The following is a 23,108-nucleotide window of genomic DNA, read 5'->3' as shown; positions in this document are numbered from 1 at the left end:
AGGAGACATAATTAATAAAATCACCATGTTTAAACAGCCTTTACCCTCCCAGATTCAACCAAATGGTGCAGCCAGGTTTTAGTTCTCAGCATCAGGCAGCTGTGCGGCATCACCCTGGGTCACTGACTCTTACGCTGGAATGCTCTTTTGTCCTATTTGACCTTCTTCTCCCACATGCCTACCCTGCCCAGCTTCTCATGCGGCCAGAGCCCCCACTGCTGTTCTGGTCTGATTAATTCCCTGTCAGCCAGCCAGAGCTCTCTTCAGATATGTCAGCAGAGTCTACTCACAGCTCTAGAACTACACCTTCAACATAGTTCCAAGGCTGTCAACACGTTTCCTTGTCCCCTGTCCCCCAGACCCCTCGGCTTCCCACTGTGACATAAGCCAGCTTAGTGTTAAGTACCATGTTCCTTTTCGCTTTATAAAAACATGCCTTTTTTTCCATAAGGGCCTTCCTCACAGAGAAGCCACTGATCCATGAGGTGCGCAGGGATGGGGCTGGATTCCACACCCCTGGCTCTCATTCTATGGAGGCGCACACTCCCACCTGGCTGGATGCTGTCCATGTCTCCAGCCTACTCTCCAGCACTTTACCAGAAGTAATAGCAATCCGGCAGTAAGGACAAACTCTCAAACCACAAGCTCTGCCATCAAAAGCTCTCCTGGGCTGAGGAGACGGCTCAGTGGGCAACAGCCTTCTTGGCACAAGTGTGAAAAACCTGAGTTGAGAGTTCAAATCCACAGAAGTCATATAAAAAGCATCGCTACCCAGCACCGCAGCTGTGGAGACAAGACTGCTGAGTCTCAGCGGCCACCAGATCAGCTCCAGGCTCAATGACAGACCCAGTCTCAAGGGAAGAAAGGGGAGTATGATCAAGCAGGGCAACTGATGGCCTCTGGATTCTGCACACGCACATCTGCTCTACCACCCACACACTGTCATATACACACACCTAAACTAAAAAAAAAAAAAATAATAAAAGAAACAACAACAACAAAACAAACCCTGTCATTTCCTATGGGTTCTACTTCAAGCGGATAACAGCTAGGCTGGAGTCTGGGGGGTGGGATTCAGTGGCTAAAGACACAATGGGGCAGGGTGGCTCTTGCTTTGGAAGCAAAAGCTGGGTCAAAAACACAAGGCAGCCTCCGAAGAGCGCAAGAGGGCTTGTAAGCATGGCAGGGCTTCGTGGGCACTGCAGTGGCGACCCAACTCAATCCACAGCTCATGGCACTCAGATGCAGTGTGCTCTGTCACCTCACCATCACCCGTGGGATACAGAACTTTCAGCAGTATGGCTTTGTCGACAGGTCTAAGAACACTTGAAATATAGCTACGGACTGACCCTGTCACCATTTCTACCTTTGTCCCCCTCACAGGGAAGAGCCAAAGCATAGTGATGCCAGGCAGCATAGTGATGCCAGGCAGCTACTTTTAGGGCACTTGCCCCAGACACCAAGAGCTGATTTCAGAAGAACTAGGAATCAGGAGAGAGCTACTCAACCCACAGCCACATGGCCGGCTGCCAGGTCAACATCTCCAACTCCTAAAACCAAGGAGTCCAGGCTCTGTCCTGCAGCATCTGTCTATACAGGTCTCACTAGTTTCTGACCTAGAAAAGCCGGTGTCCAACCTCAGCAGGCATCTGTTTTCCAAAGGCCGGGCCCAACACGGCCCTGGCAACTTTGAAAGCTCAATCCTTAGCCACTCATAAGCTAACTGTAGTATCAGAACGCCGGGGCTAGGGAGCTGTGACTCGGTTCTGGGTGAGATCAGAACGCCGGGGCTAGGGAGCTGTGACTCGGTTCTGAGTGAGGGAGCTTCCTTTGATTCTTAGCCAGTTGGAAAATGAAAGCCTGCAGGGATTCTCTCTTCCTCTCCCTAAAAAGAGATCACACACGTGACGTAAGCGGGATCCACCCAGAAGACTGACTGGCACAGGATTGATACTGTCACTGCCCCAAATGTGTCACCTACTTAGAAGGTGGGGAGAAGAGCTGGACATATCAGTGCGTGTCTAGAACCCTGCACTTGGGAAGCTGAGTTAGGAGAGTGGTGAGTTCTAGGGTAACCTAGGCCACTTGTAAGCCCTCGAATTAGAGGAGAGGAGCAGGAGGAGGAGGAAGAAGAAGAAGAAGAGGAGGAAGAGAAGGAGGCTGATGATGGAGAGGTGGGACTCACCACCAGGAGGAACCAGGGCTATGTGGAGATGGCTGGTTGCTGGGTGTGCACAGGATGGGACTGAGGCGTCTTGAGATGTGAGAGTGTTAAGGTTAGCCTCTGCACAATGGGGTTAGATGTAAGCAACACAGATACCAGGCCAAGGTCCCTACGAGCTGAACCTCAAACAACCTCAGTAGCAAAATGAGCATCATCACTCACAAATACCCATGAGTTCGCGCTACTCCCGAGGTCTGAGGAAAGAGAGAGAAACTGGCCCCTTCTAGTTAACATGTTTGTGACTACCCCCGGATTGCCATTTCTTTTCTTTTCTTTCTTTTTTTTTTTTTTAAAGATTTATTTATTTTATGTATATGAGTACACTGTAGCTGTCTTCAGGCACACCAGAAGAGGGCAGAAGATCCCATTACAGATGATTGTGAGATGATGTGGTTTCTGGGAACTGAACTCAGGACTTCTGGAAGAGCAGTCAGTGCTCTTAACCACTGTGCACGCCTTTAATCCCAGCACTTGGGAGGCAGAGGCAGGCTGATTTCTGAGTTCAAGGCCAGCCTGGTCTACAGAGTGAGTTCCAGGACAGCCATGGCTACACAGAGAAACCCTGTCTCAAAAACAACCAAAAAAAAAAAAAGTAATAATTCTACTAAAAGTTCCATCCATGGACATTAGTGCCAATAGCTGGAAATGTCAGTAAATCCAGTTCCGTAGACTCTCCCTACAGTACACTTACCAACTACAATGTGAGGGGCAGACATGGTAGTGGCTGGACCATCCCACCAATAGTACACGCTTCATGGGGGACCCTGAAGCACTCACCCACTGTGCAAAACTCAAATATGACTGTGTGGGAAATGCAAGCCTAAGTCTTTCTAAAAGTCAACAGAGAGCCCAAAATCACAAGGAGGAGACCACTGCGGTGCTTCACTAGGACGAGTACAGATGCCGCAGCTCACAGCAAGGCACATCTCATCTGAGACACCGCCAGCTCTAGGCGGGGGAAGCACTGCATCTCAGTGACTGAGCGGATGGAGTGTCGTCTCCAACCAGTCCACAAGGCTCCTCCAGGATGCTCGTTCTCAGAGACGTGAAGCCTGGAGCCAGGACTGCTGCCCACACTTCATGATGGGGTAACACGAGGGGCTGGGATGGGTGTGCTGGCACAGGCTAAGGGTCCAAGGCCAACCTTGTGTGCTAAGTTCATTTATTTTTGTGTCGGTTTTGGTATGGGAGTGTCGGGAGGGGTCATAATCCAGCCTGGCTGGGCTTGCGTGCATGGTGCCAGTGGAGGGTGGGGGTGGGGGGACTATGTATGCCTATCTCCCCCTCCTCCTTCCAAGCCCAGGGTTAAAGAAAGAGGACAGACAAATGCTTTCAGTACCTAGGCTTCCAATGAACTGTGTGACATATAGCATGAAAAGGGGGTCCCCAGGAGACATGTCCCAGCCAGAGCCCATTTAATTTCAAAAAAGCCATGATAAGATATATCTGTTTGTTTGTGTATCGGATTACTCCTATTAACAATGTATCAAGAATATCCAATGCCCACCATTAGTTCTATTGGTGAAGGATGCAATTTAACACCCGGGCTCCTAGAGCTCTGGCCCCTCGGAGCCCAGAACACTTTCCTACAGCTACTGCAAACTGGAGGGAACTGTGCTGTTAACTGACTCAGTGTCCACTTAAATGCTTTTCCTCCGCAGACAGGGCGTGCCTTCTTTAGAGGGGATGGTGATGGGAGCGGAGCTGCCTCCTGCTACCAGAAGAAAATAAGGAAGAACTGGGAGAACTGCAGTTGGCTGGGAGGCAAGGGGAGGGCTCAGTAGGGCACAGTTCAAATTTTACTTGGAATAAAAAAGAAGAAAGAATGTTTCTGCAGGCTGAGGTGGTTAGGGGCTGACATCAGCATGTTCCTGCCTATGGCTGTTTCTTACAGCTGGAAAAACCTGTTTGGATAGCCCTCGCCAGGGCTTGTTACAAAATCTGGCTGTTCAAAAATGGAGTTACGAGTTACGGGACAGAGGCAGCTTCCCACATGCATCTCCACAAGGCCCAGGGCCCGGTGCTCTCTTGACTTTCTGACTCCACAGGCAGCTCTTCCGCATGGTGATGGCTCACAGGCTCCAGGCTCCACTCCAGGCCTGGCTCTGAGAGTTCCCCCAGACTCTCTATCAACATTGCAACACACAAGCAAGCAGCCAAGCCCCCCACAGTTTGCCTCTGGTTCCCCAAGGGTTAAGGGCTCCTGGGATGTTCTGAATGGGTTGTTTGTATTTTAGACAGGATCTCACCTTGCAGCCCTAGCTAGACTTGAACTCACAGAGCTCTCTCTGCCTTCCTGAGTGCGGGATTAAAGGTGTGCACCACCATGCCTGGCCACACTAACTGGAGTCTTTATGTATATGTCCTTTAGGAGGGCCACTCTCCTAGATGGCTCCAGAGAGACCATGGGGACAGGATGAGATCTGGGGAGCTGACAGGACATGAAGCAGAGCTGCACATCCTGACACACTTCACGGGACTCAGCTGCGTTCCTGGGCTCCAGGCCTCCCTCTAGGTTTCCCAGATAAGACCTACTAACGGGGACATCGAGACCCTGGGACATTCTTGTCTCACAGCTCCTCAGCCAGAGCCCTTCTTCTATGCTGTGCTCAGGACCACCTCTCCTTTGCTGAAGTGGGATGATCTTCCCTGGTGGGAAGCAGGCATCTCAGAGACAAACATCCTTAGCTGACAAGAGGCTCCCAGTGCCAGGCAGCTCTTCCGACTCCGCTCTCAGACCTTGCTTGACAGACAATGTAATGGCTGTGAAGCAATCGGACACCTTCTGCAGTCTCAGGGGATTTAGCTAATTGTTCACACATGCAGACTGCTGCTTACAGAATCCTGGAGTGTCTGGTGGCATTATCAACGTTCCTGATTGGATTAGCACAAGCCTTGAGCCAGGAGTCCACCCTAGCTAGGCAAGAGCCTAGAACAGCTGTAGAGGGGGAACGGCCTCTGGGAGCTACCAAGCTCTGCTTCACAGGGTCAGGGTCCTATAGTCCTGCACTCGGGGCCTTTCCTTGCCACAGGTCCCATGTGCTACAGAACAGATGTACAAGGTACATCTAACTAACTAGCTAACTTCCAGGTCACCACTTAAGAGGATGCTACCACACAGTCTAACACACACAGGACTGGCACTTCCTCTGTTTTCCAGGCCTGCTACTCCACAGCTTAAAAAAGAAAAAGAAAAAAAAAAATCAGGGATCAACTTCAACTCACTTGTCATCTTTCTCATAAATGTTAAGTCCAAGGGCATCGACTCCAAGCCAAAGGTCTGTTCCTTTCTTGTTTTTGATCTCGAAATAGTTGATCCCATACATTTCTAGGTCCTGGGCAATCTTCAGGTATTCTAGCATAGCACTGTCCCTAATGGGAAAGAAAGCATAGGTGTTATAGTTAGCAGCATTCACACCTGAACACACAAGTCTCTGCTGATTCTTGAAATGGAGGCCAGTCATGCAGAGTAGAGCGGGAGGCACGGCATACAGGATGGGCAGGCAGGGCCTGGAGCTACCAAAGGCAGCAGGGACGAACTAAGCCTGCAAGCAGCTCCGAGAGAGGGGGCGGGGCCTGTGCTGTCCTGAGCCCTGTAATTCATCTGCCCCGTGAGTTCAGAAAGAACCTACTGATTTGCCCTGGTTTCTAAGGAGACAGGCTCACCCCCCCCCCTTTTATTCTCTTGCTAGGGATAACTCAGACTTCCGCATTCACAGAACAACCAGGGTTCCCAAGAAAGGACTCACAAAGACTCCTGGCCCCTGTGGCACACAGTTCCAGAGTCCCAAACTACAAGGAAGTAGTGGGGGCTGTGTACAAGGCCACAGGCAGGGACTGGGGTCTCCATTTGAGTATTCTAAAGCCCCATGCCTCTCCCTCAAGCTTTGCTGCTCTCCTCACCTGCAGCCCGTGCTTACATTATATATAGTGCATATTACACTAAGGCAATGACCTTAATAATCAAGTTAGTTAGAGCTCCTCCACCAGAGACAGAAACCCGGATTCACTGGCAACCAGTGCTACCCTCAGCCAAATGAGAGTCAGCCATTGGACCTTCCACTAAAGGGTGGTTAGTGCTAGCTAGCATTTGAGGCTTCGATTGGGTTGTTTCTTTCCCCGGGCAAGAACACCAGGCCTTGTTTAAAACACAAAACTGAAATCCTCCTCTCCCAAGGCAAGCCCAGTCATCCGTCTTAGACTTCGCCGAGCATGAGACCTAACATCACTGACTGACCTGACTGGAAGAGCTACCTGCAGTCCCAGAGAAGGCACACTGAAAAGGCAGGCACTCACTTGAGCATCCCTCGGTGTTCCGCGTGCCACACCTGGATCCGGTCCTCCCACTGGTCCCTGCTGAGCTTGTGTTGGTCCATGACTCTGGATATTGGGAAGGAGAGATGCAGGACTGTCACCTTTAAGGACTGAGATGTGAGTCACGAAGCCACTTCCCACCCCTTCAATCCCTTACTGTTCTTTTGAATGGGACAATCATGGTTTTTTGTTTCTACTGAGCATAAACCTGAAGATTTAGCCTTTCAAAGAACATATTCCCACTGGAAGTTATGAAAGATTATTTTAAATACCCTTTTCTTCCAAAGGGGGTCTCTTTTTTTTAAGGACAGATTTTTCCAGGTCAGGTTACTGTGTACCAGGCAGAGCTAAGCAGGCAAGTCAGAAAGGGACACGGTACCCTGGCTGGGTCTGAATTAATGATCAGGGGAGCCCGCTGGCTGAGAACATTCCAAAGTGAGCGCTTAGGAAAGTCCCAGCGTCCCAGCCTAAGGGAGCACGTCACCTTGACAGAATCACCTGCTCGCTCTCACCCAGGCCAGCCTCGGCTCACCTCTGAGGGATCAACCGCTCGGAGCTGAGGTACCCAGACTTGTGCATTTCCTTGTTATAATCTCCGAACTTGGCCTGAACGGCGTAGGAGCCCAGGAGCACGGCTGTCTCTGGGGGGCAGTAGATCTCGTCGCTGAGGATCCCTTCCTTGACTTGCAGGAAGAAGAGCTTCTGTGTGATGTCCTGGATGAGTTCCTCGGCCACGTCTTCGGGGTAGAACTTGGCCCGGAATTTGAACTGGACAGGGTTCTCCTTTCGGACCTCCTGTGCGGAGACCTGCCAGACGGAGGACGGTTCTCAGTGCCAACTTCAGGCCATTCCTGAGCACCAGTGACTCAGGGTTGTCATCCCATCATCACTGCTATCATGTGAGATACATGTTATCATGTGAGATACATGTTATCTCATGAGAATCCCAGGCTTGCTTCAAACTTGTTGCTTTATGGAGGATGGCCATGAACTTCTGACACTCTCTCCTCCACCTCCTGAGTCCCGGGATTATGGGCATGACCCACCATGCCTGGTTTATACGGGGCTCTGTGCATGCTAGGTAAGCACCCTTCTAACTCAGCCACATTCCCTAGCCCTGAAACTCATCGCTGTAGGGTGTGAGGTGGTCAGTCAGTCCTACACACTCACACTCCGCTGGAAACTGGCTTGCTTCACCCTCGTTTCTTGTGACCACGCTATCAATCCCGGAGAACTCATTTGGAATGACCCCATGTCCTTCCCTGAAGCCGGTCTGGCGCTGGACCATGAACTGACCCTCATCCTCCTTACAGAGAGTGCAGTTACACAAGCTTTGGAATTAGAAGATAATTTACTGCAGACTCATAGAAAGCAGTGGCAGGTTCTGACAATATGCTGTGTGATTCATGATTTCTAGATTAATCTCATGGAAAAAAAACCCACTAAGGTCAACTAAAAGCGAGGCAGTTAGCCATTACCTGCCCCAACAGGGGAGCCAGGAAGGGGAGTTAAAATTAGCTGAGATCTAATCTAATCCACAGTCTCTCTTCCTGGAAGTGGGCAGCCTCTCTGTCTACAAAAATCTTTACACAAATAACAAGGAACAAAAAGACACGGGCATTGTTGAAGCATTCCGGTTTCAATGTCCACAGAGCACACCAGCTCCCAATTAATAGCCTGTAAATAGTTAACCCTACTTACCTTTTTATCAAGTTTCAACCAGGTAGGAAATCCCTTATTGTCTACATACTGGAGGCCGAAGTACCACACTTCCCGGAGGCCAATCGTCTTTACCACCTGTGTGAGAGAGGCCCACCGTGAGAAACACAGGCACCGGAACCAGCAGGAGGTTCCTCGTGCTCAGCAGTCCCCAGAGACTTCTTGGTACAAGGAACAGGCAGTCTCGACCCTAACCTGTGACTCACAGATGCTAGGTCACAGCACAAATGACACATGTTAGCCTGAAGCTGGCCAGACTCAGGCTTATCTGGACGTTATATAAATTCCCGCTCACACCCTCTTACTTCAGGCTGCAAGCAGGCTGTGACCAGCACACAGAACCAACAGTCCACCTCACCAATGTCCAGGTACACCGCCCAGCATCAGGGTCCCCAGGTGGGGTTGGTTCCAGGGTTCTAAGAGTGTGACAGGCAGAGGGCACTTGGCTGTTCTCGTGCCAAGGACCTCCAGAAACATGAAAATCTCCTAGCTATGCTAAGATTGCAATCTAAGACCACAGCAAGGACAACATGAGGGGGAGCTTCCTGTGTTCTGCTGTTAAAGATCTGCAATGGCAGTCCTCACGAGTTAAGGTCTTTAGGATGGAGAAGCAGTGACTGGTTGGTCATCTGCACGGAGTCTCGGAAGCAGGGGACTGGCTCTGTGGGTTCCCAGCACCCATGTCAGGAGGCTCACAGCAGCCTGGAACTCCACCTGCAGGGGACCTGACGCGGACACACATGCAGGCATCTGCACAAGTGCACACACGTAATTAAAAAAAAATAAAATAAAAAGAACTAAGTCCTAAATTTTAGATGTTATAATTTTAAATGCCATGTCAAGCAATCTTAAACCTTTAGAAAAGATTAATATTCTTTCTCACAGAGTTCCTGTGGTGTTTCTCTGCTTATTAACTGCCATGTGCCCTGTTCATCCCCTCTCTCTGCTCACCCCACAAAACAGAAGGGATACACCACATCCAAGATTTTATCACTGTGCGGGGTGAAGGAAACTCGGCCTCTTCCTCTGCTCCCGGGGCCTTGTGTAACCCATGCCCTTTGTGCCGAGAGCAGAAGGGACTCCGTGTCCACTCCTGCCGACTTCTTATCCGCAAGCCAGTCCTTATCAAGGTGGCATAAGGTGGCACAGGGAAGGCCTTCACACACACCAAGCAGGTGCTGGCTCTAATGCACTCTTTCCACCCATCCGCCCAGCTGCAGCCTCAGTCTAGTCCTGACCAGCTAGTAAGGACGCCTGTCCATTTGGCTTCCCTCTCCTCTGCTCTAGGCTTCCAGGGACCACTCAAGAGTCCTCTGCATCTGTGTGGACGGACATGTCAGTCTGTGAGCCTGCTGTGCAGCCAAGGCCACCGCTCTCTGAGAAAAGCTGCCCCCACTGCCCTGACTTGCCACCCCCTCCTTACTGTTCCCAATGAATGGTCTTCAGTGTGTTTAAAGCTTGGGCTTCTCCACAGCCTTCCCTCAGTACATTCTGAAACCATGCCATAGATCACAGGTCCTCCCCATAGGGGAAATCCCACGCCTCCATAAAGCCGTCCGTCCGTTCCCACTGCCTTCAAGGGCCTATGATTCATCTCTCAGCCTCACCCAAGGGAGTGTCTCAGCAGCTTGGGGGTTGGCCCTTACCTCTGCCTCAGGAAGGGTTTGGGTGACTGGCTTCAGAAGTGTAAGGATAGGGATGTCAGGTTCAGTCAACCCCAAGCAGGAGCTGAAGTGCTGTCCCATCCCTCCTGTCCCCACAGAACATCCAATCCCAGCTCTTGCTCCATATGGTTCTCCAGCTGGAGTCAAGTGACAGGCTACAGCCTGGACTGGGAGGGAAGAGGCTGCTGCAGAGGTAGGAGCAAGCTTCCCATACCTTGCTCTGTGACTATGGTCTCCTCTCTCCACTCACACTACAGGTTTCCCGCTCTGCTTTGGAAAGCAGTCAGATAGGGACTGAAGTGCTTAAGAGCCAACGCTGGGGGCCAGGACACTGCTCTGTCTCAGGCCCTGAACATGGTGCCACACAGGACTTGGGGACACAGCCTCTCCTGGGAACTTTTCAGAGGTGACCTTTAGATTTCATCCTTAATCCAGCCTCACCCTATGAGCAGAGAATCTCTTAGATCTCACTAGAAGAGAACAACCTTCAAACAATGGTGACCGGCAGCCCAGATCCGCACCAAGCCCTGCAGAACAGGTCTGGGCATGCCCTGGCACCCGATGCTCTGCTGTAGAGCCACCTGACACTACCCTGCCCTGACTTTCCAGAAGAGACTGGATCGAGCATGGGCTGTACCACTAGGAACCTCCCAAGTTGCTGGAATTCCCTTCCCAGGATTCCCCAGCACTGGGGCTCCCATTTTCGGGTCGGGCCCTTGAAGGCAGAGTGCCACACCCTGAGGCAGTGGGGCCACTTGGGATGGCAAGCTCTCAGGTCAGGTGCTGTGTGACTCATCTCCGGCCTTGTGTGTATCCCCACACCCTCTCCTACGCTCTAGAACTAGCTCATTCATCTCTACCGTTTACCTCAGGCTTCAGGAGGCATGGGGACACAGATGCATCTGCTCTGTCAACTCCCAGAAAACCCTCTGTGGACCCCACGGAGGGCCTCCGTGCCAAGGGTGAGCTCTGGCCAGTACTGCCCAGGCATCTCCAGCTCATTCCTTGCCACTGTCTGGGCCCACTTAGTCTACGAAGTTAGGCTGAGAACAAGAAGCCAAGGAGCTTTCCTAGCCCTGCCACGAGATGGGACGGAGAGGCGCCCAGCTCCCCACTTTATGCGATAGTCATGCAGAACTCTGGGAAGGCTGCTTTAGAAAGCCAGCACACTACAGCGGACCTGCCTGCTGGAGCTGGCTGCCTGCTGTGCTTTGTCAGAAACAGAATACGGGACATTCTGTGTCCTCACAAAATTGAGTGGGACCACAGGGCTGATGTAGTGAGAACCACTCCCTGTGTCAAATATGCTGTGCCGTGCCCTTGTCACGGTGCTTGTATTAGGCAAAGCTGTTCTGTCTGAACTGCAGAAGAGGATTCTAAATACAACAGTGGCAGCCAAATCTGGTCTGTGGACGATCTGTGTGGCCACAGGGCAAGTATTCCGTTCTCTTTGTTTTGTTTTGGAAGGTTGGGGAAATTCGGTAACCCGTATAGCTTTTATTTGACAACATCAAGCTCACTCAATTCATGGATTTGTGGCCGCTTTTCAGTAACAGAGCACAGACCTTCCAACCTGAAAGACTAACTGTGTGGCCCTCCGCAGAAAGGGTTTGTTGACTTGTGACACGCAGCTGCTAATGCTAGAAAAGTTTTCTAGTCCACTTTGGGAAGGGCTGAGCCATTTGACAAAATTGTATTGGGGTAAGGAGTGGTGCTGTGAATAGCCCAGCATCAAGTGAATGCTATCAACAAAGAATATTTAACAGAAAGATCTGACTTCACAGGTGTTTCTGCTTTCTCAAAGGCCCTTGTAACAAAACAAGGTAACTTGCTTAGAAGACAAAAGGATTGGTCCATTACAGACTCCTAAGGGCTTGGTCAGTTCCCTTCCCAGAGTCAGGCTGACCTGATCAAAGAGCTGTTTCCCAGTGGTGTTCGGCTGGATGGCAAACTCCAGCTCGGCATCCATGGTGGTCACCCGGACGTTGATCTGGAAAACGGGAAAAGAAACTTGAATTTACTGCATCTTCCCATGGTGGCCTCCTCACCCTCCCACTTAGACTCAGAGCTGCTCAGGAGTAGGGTAACATCTGTTTTCACTGGGAATCACAAAGCCTCAGCAAGTACAGGGTCTGGGGTTCAAAAGCAGTCTCGCCATGTCAACAAAGCACATCTGTGTGGATCCTGAATAATACATTTTCCCGTACACCATTTCATGACCCCCCCCCACACACACAAAAGCCAGGGGAGGGAGACAGGACAGCTGAGGTACCAGCAGGAGGGCCACGCCAAGGAGGGGGGAGGGGCTATGTGCCTGGCAGTCTGGGGACATTAGTAACTGATATTAAAAAAAAAAAACGGTGCAATGAATAAACTTCAAAATCAAAAGAGGACAGGGCAACGGGCAGCCATTTAAAATGCTAATTATACAGCAGAAACAAAGAAAAGGACATCTAAAAATAAAACTGCGACAAGCATAAATGGAGATGGTCCATCAACACCAGCTCAGACAGACTTAAGAGGCCGGCAGGGGACACCACATTAGAATGGTGCCTAGCCCCCCTACTCCCACCCCCCCTCCTCTTCCCTCAAGGATACACCGAGGTGAGGCAGTGCCTCAGAGAGCCTTAGAACTTTCCTACTCTGGCTCTTTTGGTTTTGTTTTTTGTTTAGAATTAGTTGGAGCTAGAGAGTTGGCCACCAGTTAAGAGCATTCGTGGCAGTTGCAGAGGACCCAGGTTCAGTTCCCCGGCACCCACATGGTGGTTCAAAACCATCTAGAACCTGTCCTGGGGGATCTGATGGCCTTTTCTGACCTCCATACACACCAGGCACACATGTGGTGCACATACATACATGCAGGATATAAATACTATATATGATATGTAGTATAATATATCATATAAATACACACTATATGTACACTATATATATTATATATAAATATATAATACACATATATTATATGTTATATAAATATAAATTATGTATTACAGAGGGCATATAATATATATTTATATAACAAATATATATTTACATAATAAATTTAAGTTAAATTATACAAAAATTATAGTTTATATAAAAATTATATAATACATTATATTATATATAGTTTTAAAATTTTTTTCAATAAAAAAGTCAAGATAGTTCTTATATCTCATGCTTGAGAAACCTAGGCTTACTATGTATAGGAAACCTCTCACTGGCTCTTCTGTATCACCCTCCCACAGAGAAGGACCAGAGCCCACAGCAGCTGTGATGCTTAGAGATGGGTGACAACGACAGGACCAGAGGGGTCTCTTTCCAGCACAGGTGACGTGTCATGACGACAGGACCGAGTGAACCAGTTCTTAGCCCACGGGGCAGAGTATCCAGCCAGGACACAACAGCAGGGAGCAGGCACCAAATGTGATCCCAACACTAGAGAGGCAGAGGCAGGCAGATCTCTGAGTTTGAGACCAGCCTGGTCTACAGAGCAAGTGCCACTATCAGCTTCACTATCCAGGGCTATACAGTGAGGACCCATCCAACCCTCCCACCCCCATCTGACCCCCATCTCAGATCCAAGAAGAAGGAAGAGAAGGAAAAATAAAAGATTTGCCCCTAATGTGAAAGGTTGGGCAAGCCAAGGGATTCTCTAGCACCCATCCCAGATCAGGAGGCTTGCTAGCTGGAATCACTAGTGCACAGGAGGCAGGAGTCTCCAGAATGCCCAAACTGACTCTGCCTATCTACAAGTTGAAGAACTGGAATTTACTCCAAAGAAACTTGCTGTTATGTCTTAATACGATTTTTAAAACTTAAAATGGTAGTCATTTCCTGACAGCCATACTCTTAATTTAAAGAAAAAAAAAAAAGGCCAGTAAGAAAGCATAATCTAAGCCGGGCGTGGTGGCGCACGCCTTTAATCCTAGCACTCAGAGGCAGAGGCAGGCGGATTTCTGAGTTCAAGGCTAGCCTGGTCTACAAAGTGAGTTCCAGGACAGCCAGGGCTACACAGAGAAACCCTGTCAAGAAAAAACAAACCAAACCAAACCAACCAAACAAACAAAAAGCATAATCTGGAGAAATATCCCTATATCAGGTTGGCAGGTCTTCAGTTACCCCCTGGCATAACAAACAGAGCAGGACAGAGGCAGAGAGAGAATATCCGGGGCCAAGCCTTCTAAATGTAGGGAATCTGCAGATGCCAAAGCCAGTGATTACCACAAAAAAGATGCTGCAAGGGCTGTGGAGATGGTTCAATGGGTGAAGAATTATATGAGAGACCTTGCCTTGGTAAACATCAATGAAGGAAGGACTATCAACATCAACTCCAAGCCTTAGCAGGCACACGCACACATACACATCTGCTCAAATATGTGGATCCATATCTACACACACAGACACACACACACAGACACACACACACACACACACACACTGTTGATATCAACCATTCTGAAAACTACATGAAGCACACTATTTAAGAATTTAAGATGTAATACCCACCTCCTCTTGGAGGCTGTTTTGAGATGGTCTCACTATATAGCCCTGACTGGCCCAGAACTCATGCAAACCAGTCAGGCCTCTAACTCATGGGCAATCCTCCTGCCTCTGCCAGCTCTATAGGCGTATGCCACCACACCCAGTGATGTGTCATATTAGGGTTCTGATTAGGTTTTATTCAAGCCAAAGTTCAGACAGCTCTGGAAGGTAAGCAAGTAGCTTTATAAATACTTCTGCTAATGTAGGCTATATTTGTTCAGTTCAAAAGGACAATCCCTAGCTCTGATCTGGGCATACACCAGGTTTTTAAGAATCTTCCCTAAGCCACATGTGGTGGTACACACCTTTAATCCCAGCACTTGTGAGGCTAAAGCAGGTAGATCTCTGAGTTAAAGGCCAGTGTTGTCTATAGAGCAAGTTCCAGGACAGCCATGGATACAGAAACAGTGTCTCAAAAGACCAAAACCAAACCAAACCAAACCAACCAACCAAAATCCACCAAGTCAATAGTAACACACACACACACACACACACACACACACACACAGTGTTGTCTCCACAATCTTGATACTAAAGACCGACAGATGTACCAATGTTTCCACCAAGGGTGTTGCTGCCATCCAGACACACAGCGATCATTCCACAAGACCACGCCAAAGCATCCCACAAAGCCTTTGAAAGGGCAGCATAAACCCCATTTGTCTCCACTTAAGGACCAGGCCTGATTTCGAAAAAAAGGCCATAAGGCACCAGCTCCAGGAACAGACCATAAGTTTCAAACTAGGCCATAAGACACCAGCCCCAGGGATAGGCCATAAAATCCAGAACAAGATCATGAAACCCCTTCCCAAAGAACAGCCTGGGAATAATCACAAAAATGGGGAAACATCTTATCTCAGAAGGGGCCATCTGCACTGGGCAGCCCTAGCTCATGCTATGGTTAAACATGCATGACATGGGAATGCAGACTACTGAACACCTATGACCCCCCTAGCATCTACCAATGAAATTTTACACTATTGAATCCTTCTAGAGAGTTCTCCTGGTTCCCTATAAGAAGGCTTGCACATCTTTGTCTGGGGTCGCCATTTCAAAACATGGTTGACCCCCGCATGCTGGTTGTTTCTGCAGAATAAATATTCTTTGTTTTTGCATGCTGAGTCTGGGGTCTTCCTTCAGCGATTTCCAGACCCTTACATTTCAGTATCCCTCAGAGCCAGCCAGTTCCTAAGCACAAGTGTTACAAATCACCCAAAAGATCTAAAAGCACCACCGACCAGTTTCCAAATACAGCACATACCACCTTACTCTACCGCACACTAAACTGTTTCTGTGTTTAGAAAGACCACCAGGGTGGGTTTCAGTTTATAAATCCTTAATAATGAACATATTGCGATGCAGCATAAACTTCATCAAATTTAGTGCAACCTTCACTAGCCATAGCGAGACTTTATATCCACAGTCAGGAGCCTGGGAGAAATCAGACCTCAACTGAGGACACACATGTAAACCCAGCTTCCCTGTGCTGCCCCGGTGCTGGGTTTCCATGGTAAATGATGGTTTTTAATGAAATTGGAGGATCTGGATACATCTGGTGCCTGAATGGCAACAGTGGCACACAAATAAAGGAGAGCTAAGTGGCCCTGTTGACAGGAGGAGAGTTGACTCACAAATTCAAAATCCAAACTGCCACCGAGAAGGAAGAGTGGCAGTTCTTATGGTCTTGATAATTTGCATGTCAGTAGCAATGTTGAAGGGCTGGGTGTAGCTCAGAGCTTTTACTGCTGGGGGTCCTGGATATTTAGCCTAGCTTTGCCAATACTGACTTTAGCACATACACTTGTGTACATGTGCATTTCACACACACACACACACAAGTACCAGTTAGTCATTTAAAATCCAACCCCAACAACCACCCCCCAAAAGTAGGATTTATCTCAGACTTGCCAAAATACCATAAAGCATTCGTCCTTATCGAGGGGAGGGCAGATGGACAGACAGTGGAGAGTAAAGTTACACATGTGCCTCTCCGGCCTCTCACAATGGTGACTGAGGCTCATGTAAGACAATTCAGACTAGGGTTCTAAGATGGTAAAATTCCCAAGCAGGCACTCATAAACTTACGCAACTTAAAACAGAAACATACAGATCTATGCAGATGTGTAGCATTCTTCAGGTTAATAACAATGGAGTCTTCCCACAGCTACTTAATGTCAGAACTTCAAAATAACTTATCTTGACTTGAGATGGCTTGGCAGGTTAGGGCGAGGGCCACCAAGCCTGACTTCAGTTTGATCTCTCATACTCACATGACGGAAGGAAAGGACAGACTCCCCCCAAATGGACTCTGACCTCCATATGCACAGCAGGGGCACCAGCATACCCTCACCAACCCAATAAATGTCTGTCACCTAAAAATCCTTTCTAAAGGAAGTTATCTTGGATACAAGCCAAGTTAGTGGGGTGCTGCGGTATCCGGGCCCCTTGAGGAAAGAGAGTTTCTAATAAACATGTGTACGTTTCATGCCCGGGCAGTAGCACAACTTAGGTGAATGGTTTTTATTTTGGTGGCAAGGGCCAGTTTCTCATTTCCGGCACAAACATGGTGCCGGAGGTATGTCTGTTTGTTTGTTTTTTAAAAAACAGACTGCCTAAAACCAAAAATGGGGATGAACTAATTTTTTTTTTTATTTCTAAGAAACAAGAATGAAACCGGCCAGTAAAAAAATTAGCTATTTGTTTTGTTTTTGCTTTTAATGAAAAGCAACAACTAGCATTTCACAAGCATTCACACTGCAACTGCAAAATGCACACATTGTTTAGTATCAGGACTGAACAGTAGCCTGGTCACCCTGACTCCGCCCACCTTTGCTGAATAAATCTTCTCAAAGCACTGGGTCACTTGGCTTAAATCTACTGTTCCCAAAACTGAGGAGTTTCCAGGCCTGGCCCTATGGTGGGCATCTCCCATGTTTTGGGCTCATTCAGGGATCTGTGGTCACCATGAGGACAGCACAGTTAGACCTTCCACTATCCTGTGTCCTCGGCCCCTTCCTCTCCCTTGGGCCTCAGCAACGTCCCTGGAATCAATTCTTAGATGCCCCCCTGTTAGTCCCAAGAGTCTAGGAACTTGTTTCTTCCTTTTGTTATTTTGAGAAAAGGTCTAGGTATATAGCCTAGGTCAGTCTAGAACTCACAGTCCTCCTGCTTTGACCCTCAGAGTGCTGGAGGTTACAGGTGTGCACCACTGGGCTTGGCTCAGGCATTCTTAGTTCTTAAAATCAAGCTAAGAGTTTCTGAGCACAGCTTAAATAAAGGCATCACTGGGACACTGGCAAGAATGAAGATGTCAAAGACTGTCCTTTATCTCAGAGCAGAGGATGCTCTCTCCCTGTCCTTGGCCTCAGTCACTTGAGCTGCAAAAGGACAGCCCTGAGCCTTGCCCCCTTTCAGGTCTGAAAGGCTACATGCAAGTTAGGTCAATGTTCTCAGCTGGCTGGTCCAGAGGAATGGGGTCTGTCTAGAAATGTGGGGTGGAAAGTAAGGGTGCAGATGGCCTGCCTTCTTTCTTAGGGGCATGCAGATAGAGCACAGGACAGCCAATAATATCACCTGACCATAAGGAAGTAACAATGGAGGCCAGAAGCAGGCAGTGAGAACACCTCCTTCAATTTTCAGGATGATCTTTCTGGGCAGACACAGCACAGGGCAGGCCAAACTGCTTCTGTGCCATGGAGATTAAAAACCTAAACAGCCAACTTGGTTTTGTTTTGAGTAAAACCAGTAGCAGCTACCCTGTTAAGGTAAATAAACCCAGCCTCATCCTTGCCGGTGCCCCAGTCACTGGGCAGAAAAGTCAGCATCTCTGTTCTGACACACCCCACTTTCCAGCCAGAGTGGGAGTCCCTGACTTTCACCAGGTATAAGGTCTGCAATCTGTCTTGAGTCTTCTGGCCATGTCAGTGGCTGTGTGATTCTCCAGACAGTATGTGACTTTTAAAGAGAACAGGAATCCATGGGGTGGGACCTTGTGCCAGGGTCACGTGAGTCTGGAGTAAGTTTTTCGTTCCTTTGTTTAGCTAAATAAAGCAAGCTGTGAGATTCCATGACCCTGCAGGCTAGAATTCCCAGGCTCTGCTGGTCAGAGGCATCTCAAAGATGCATGGCTTTTCAGAATGCACTCTCAAGACACACACTTCTGGGTCTTTATAGTTTGCTTATCAAAATGTCATCTAAAACGTCTAAGGGTCTAAGGAAGAAAAAGAAAAAAGACAGACTTGACAAGGAAACCTTAACCATCCACTCCCTCTGAGTGTAAATGCTGAGGCTGACTTAGCAAAGTTATCTCCCAGCTTTCTCTGGTAAATCCGTCTTGTCACTCGAGTTTCCTTTGGGTAATGTCACTGAGAGACTTACCTTAGCTTAAGATTCCTCCCACAGCTGTTCACTTTTTTGCTTGTTTGGTTCTGTTTGAGACAGGGTCTCTCTATTACGTAGCCCTGGCTGTCCTGGAACTCCGTATGTAGACCAGGCTGGCCTCAACTGCAGAGATCCACACCTGCCTCTGCCTCCCGAGTGCTGGGATTAAGGCTGTGTGCCATGCGTAGTCTCAATGTGCAGCACTCATGTCTGCGCTCACTCACTCTTATTAGAGTTAGCGCAAATATCACTGTAACTTCTGACAGAGGAGTACATTCTAGACTGAGCTTACACACACACAAAGCCACTGCGGGTCAAACATCTCCAGTGATTTTTCTTCTATATTCACGTATCAGGAATGAAGAGGAAATACAATCAGTGGCACTGGAATGTTTGGATTTCAGGCAGGGGATGCAGTGATAAGATTGTGCCTGGTTATCACACCTGCCTGGGCTCAAAGCTCAGTCTGGGCCCAGGATTGTGCTGAGAGCCCAGCTCCCCTTATCAAGGCAAATGTAGGTGCTGTTTGCCCACAGCCCCGCTGAGGGTGACCCATCAGCAACTTCTAACAACCTTCAAACACTGGGGATGACCTCTGAAAGGCCGGGAAATGCTCGACATAGGGAGTGGACATAGTACCATTCTCCCTCAGACAAACACTGGCCTGCTGTTTCGGGCCTGGAAAACTGAGACAAGTGTTTACCTTCATTTTCACGTTAAGTCTGTGTTTTAGGAGTTTTAAAGAGATATAATTTACATGCCGTAAGATTCACCCATTTGTAATGTGCAATTTGGGATTTCTATCATTCGCAGAATTACACAACAAACATTGCCGTCAAGTTTTAGATTTTTGTTTTCCTTTCTTTCTGAGATAGAGCAATATTGCTACATAGCCCAGCCGGCTTCAATTTACAATCCTCCTGTCTTAGGATTCCAGGTGTGCACTAGCTTTAGAATGTTCTCAACCACCTAAAGGAAAACCACTGTGCCTGTCAGCATCACCCCCATTCTTAAACTCCCAAGTCTTGATGACCCACAGCCTACGTTTTAGGCTCTAGGATTTCCTATCCTGGGCGTCTCAGAGAAAAGAAATCTGTCTGTCAGTTAGCATATTTTCAAATCATCTGTTGTACCTGCATTAGTACTTCATCCTCTCCTAGTGCCAAATACCATCGCTTCCTTAATCCACTGCAATTATTGGGTAAACATTTTGTCAGTTTGTTCGCTGTTGCTTTGATGATCTCAAACAGGGCAGCTAAGAAGCAATGTCACTCAAGCCCACTATGTATGGTCAGTTGATGGGACAAAGATTAAAGGAGACTAATTTTCAAAAACTCAACATGTAACTAAGCCTACGTTTTTGTTTTGAGTTTTAAATGGAAATATTCCATGTCCTTGGGAAGGCAGGGCTCTAGCCGGCACACAGCCTGGCCTGACCATGACAATGTGTGAGGTCACTCCACCATGACCTGGTTTTACCCTATGTGGCAGAACAGGGTTGAGGGCTGAGCTTCGAGCTGTTAAGCTGTGGTTTGCAGCCCCAGGGCAGAATGAGGACCAGGTTCTCCCTGGGTTCTGGTTTTCCCCCTAAACAGAAGCAGGAATTCAGTCCTATTCTGAATCTCACTCCGAACCACTCTCTCATGTTAACAGATCCTCAACCCTAAGGGCCTGTTCCTGCTGAAGGAGATATCAGAAATACACGTCTTATGCTATCTGACCTGAAGAGGAACTATAACCTTTCCTAATGGTCTAAGAAGTATGGCCAGCTACACCTCAACACTGTGGTGTTCCTCTGGGATGTAAGCCACCTTGTAGCCTGTGTTAGCCCAATAAATAAGGCACTTGCTTCCCAGGCTCCAGATATAGCAGGGCTATGTGTAAATTTACTCTGCCAAGCTCAGGGGTGAAGCCAATGACAACACGTGGCCATGGGAAAGAGCCCCACACAGTGAAGGCCACAAATCCTTTAACTGGGACTAAAGCGCCTGCTAATCATGACCTGCTTGGAAAGCCTGGCCCTGGGAGTAACAGAGGGGCCCACAGTCTAGGCCTAGGAATCCCGGTCCCTTGTAATCTCTGACACAAACCACTGACTGCCATCCTGTAGCATCTGCTAAGACACAGTGGCCACTGTGCACAATGCTAGCAAATAACTGAACTCTGTAAAGTCACCCCAGCAACTTAGCAGACTTTAACCACCCTGCCTGAAAAGCCTGACTCTGGGACTCAGCTAAGGTGGGCAAAGGCAGCCCGCAGAAGGTGAATGGCGTCTGTGGCCTTGGCGTCTGCTGGATTTTTCTTCTGAAGGTCTTTCTGCCCCTTTGGAAGCTGTCGCAGCAAAGGCTAACTAAAATTTAATTTTTTTTTCTTTTAGTGTGTACATCTGTGTGCCTGGACCCAGCACAGTGTCATAGGATGCTGACACTGGCTCTCCCTACCCACCTTTATGGAGGTTTTAGAGTGTGATCTTACACAGCCAAGCTTGTAGACAAGGACCTCTAGACCTGCTGAGTCACCCCTGGCCCCTGACCTGGGACCCCAGCCCCCAAAGCCTCCATTTGTAACAAGATGACTGCCTACATCTGCACCGGGGCTGACTACCGTTTATATACTCATAAAGTCTAGAAAATCGCTGCAAGGCCAACTCCCAGGACCATGTTTTATACTGTCACTGTTTCTAGAAAGCATTCATTTGTAGTGACTCTTTAAAAAAAATTTACCAAACTATCCCTCCTTCTGAAGAGGGCCAAAGCAAGCAGTAGTCTAAGCAGTTGTAGTCTATGCTAAACCAGAGTTAACCAAAATATTAAGGGTATCTCAGAGAGAAGTTCCACGCCAAGGGCTCCTTTATTTCCGGAACTTATCAGTTATCATATTCACATAAGGTCTGTCACTCCTACATTAGCAAATGAGGCTCTCCCCTAGGGCTCCCAACCACAGCTACAGCTGTCTCTGGGCATTCAAAGGCAGGCTGGTATACATCTAAGCACAAGCCCTTCTGCCAGGCTTCCGGAACATTCTTGCTGGTGTGTGGAGAAGGTGGAAATAACAGGATAAGCACACAGTAGGGATGAACTAGCCCTGAGAAGAACCCGAAGTTCCAGGATGATGATGAACACACACAGCTGGCCTGGTCATGGACACCAGGCTCCCTGGAGCTCTAAGTCAGATCTGGTCACCAGCGTACTGCTTGCCTAACAGTGTTCAGAGCAGCTTGATCAGCACGCGTAGGAAGACGGCCAGATGTAAAAGGAAGCTCACTCAGCCGTAGGTCCGTTACCACAAAACTGTCAGTCAGGCAAGCAGTAAAATCTGCTCATCATGGTCTCTACAGCAAGCCTATAAAGGCGTCTGGCTAGGATGCATGGTCTCAAAATAATAAAGTTTCCACATGATGGCACAATTCTTGGACATGTATCTCTTACTGCCTAAGTAGTAGTAGTAATAATAATAATGTCAGAGCTGACAAGAATCCATTTGTCACACAAGCAGAGAGCAGCTCCAGAGGCCAAAGCCGTGCTCTGCAGCTCTGTTCTCTCCTCAGCTCTCCCAGGAACCACCACTGACCATGGAGACCTGGTAGCAATGTTTGGAGCACAGGCCAGCATCAGCTATTCCGCTGAAGACTCTGTTCTTGGGGACAGTTGTGGCTCACCAGCAAGAAGGTCAAGGAGCAAGGCTGTGAGAAGAACTCCTAATGGCAGCATGAATTAAGACCAACGTCACCATGCTCCTGCCTCTCTCTGTCTTCTGTCTTAGTGCAGCCAGTCCTGTTAGAGTCTGCCCCAGCATCAACCAGTAAGGAAGAGCAAGGAGGTGACCTCAGAAGTCAAAGCCAAAGGAGCCAGCTTGACTCCATGAAAAAGCAAGCAGCTCTTTCTGTGGGATTCCAGTTCACGCTATGCCCTGCCTTCCTCGGTGTTCAGAAAATGTTGGCCATCAATTTTAAATCAAATAAGAGTCTCAAGTCATCGTTTTGACTTTTAATTGCAAGCAGGTCTAGCTGAATGGAAGTTGTCAAATTTAAGGTTTGTTTTTTTTTTTTTTTCATGATTCATGTCTGCTAATGTTCACATTCATGGCTGTCTATAAACACCTTACACCTTCACTCTGGGATACTTGGATATTTATGGTTTATTTCAGCATAACTAGGATGGGCACCCTCCAACCCCCAATATATATGTTTTGTTTTTTGGTCTTTCAAGACAGGGTTTCTCTGTGTAGCCCTGGCTGTCCTGGAACTCACTCTGTAGACCAGGCTGGCCTCGAACTCAGAA

At 48.4% G+C, this 23,108-nt stretch overlaps 1 protein-coding gene across 1 annotated transcript in view; it reads right to left on the bottom strand.

The window, feature by feature from the left end:
- Ezr (ezrin) overlaps positions 1-23,108 on the bottom strand; it is a 44,060-nt gene that overhangs the window by 8,999 nt on the left and 11,953 nt on the right. The window contains exons 2-6 of the mRNA XM_085833329.1: positions 11,828-11,911; positions 8,240-8,335; positions 7,071-7,345; positions 6,521-6,604; positions 5,450-5,596 (exon numbers count right to left, since the gene is read on the bottom strand). Of these exons, the coding sequence (XP_085689455.1) occupies positions 5,450-5,596; positions 6,521-6,604; positions 7,071-7,345; positions 8,240-8,335; positions 11,828-11,911 (686 nt within the window). The remainder of the gene's footprint in view (positions 1-5,449; positions 5,597-6,520; positions 6,605-7,070; positions 7,346-8,239; positions 8,336-11,827; positions 11,912-23,108) is intronic.

This window comes from Mus caroli, unplaced genomic scaffold, assembly GCF_978045245.1.
Source record: "Mus caroli unplaced genomic scaffold, Mus_caroli_1 scaffold_18, whole genome shotgun sequence".
Lineage (NCBI taxonomy): Eukaryota > Metazoa > Chordata > Mammalia > Rodentia > Muridae > Mus > Mus caroli.
Note: the sequence above shows the minus strand (reverse complement) of the source record. Positions and strands in the feature narration are given on the sequence as shown.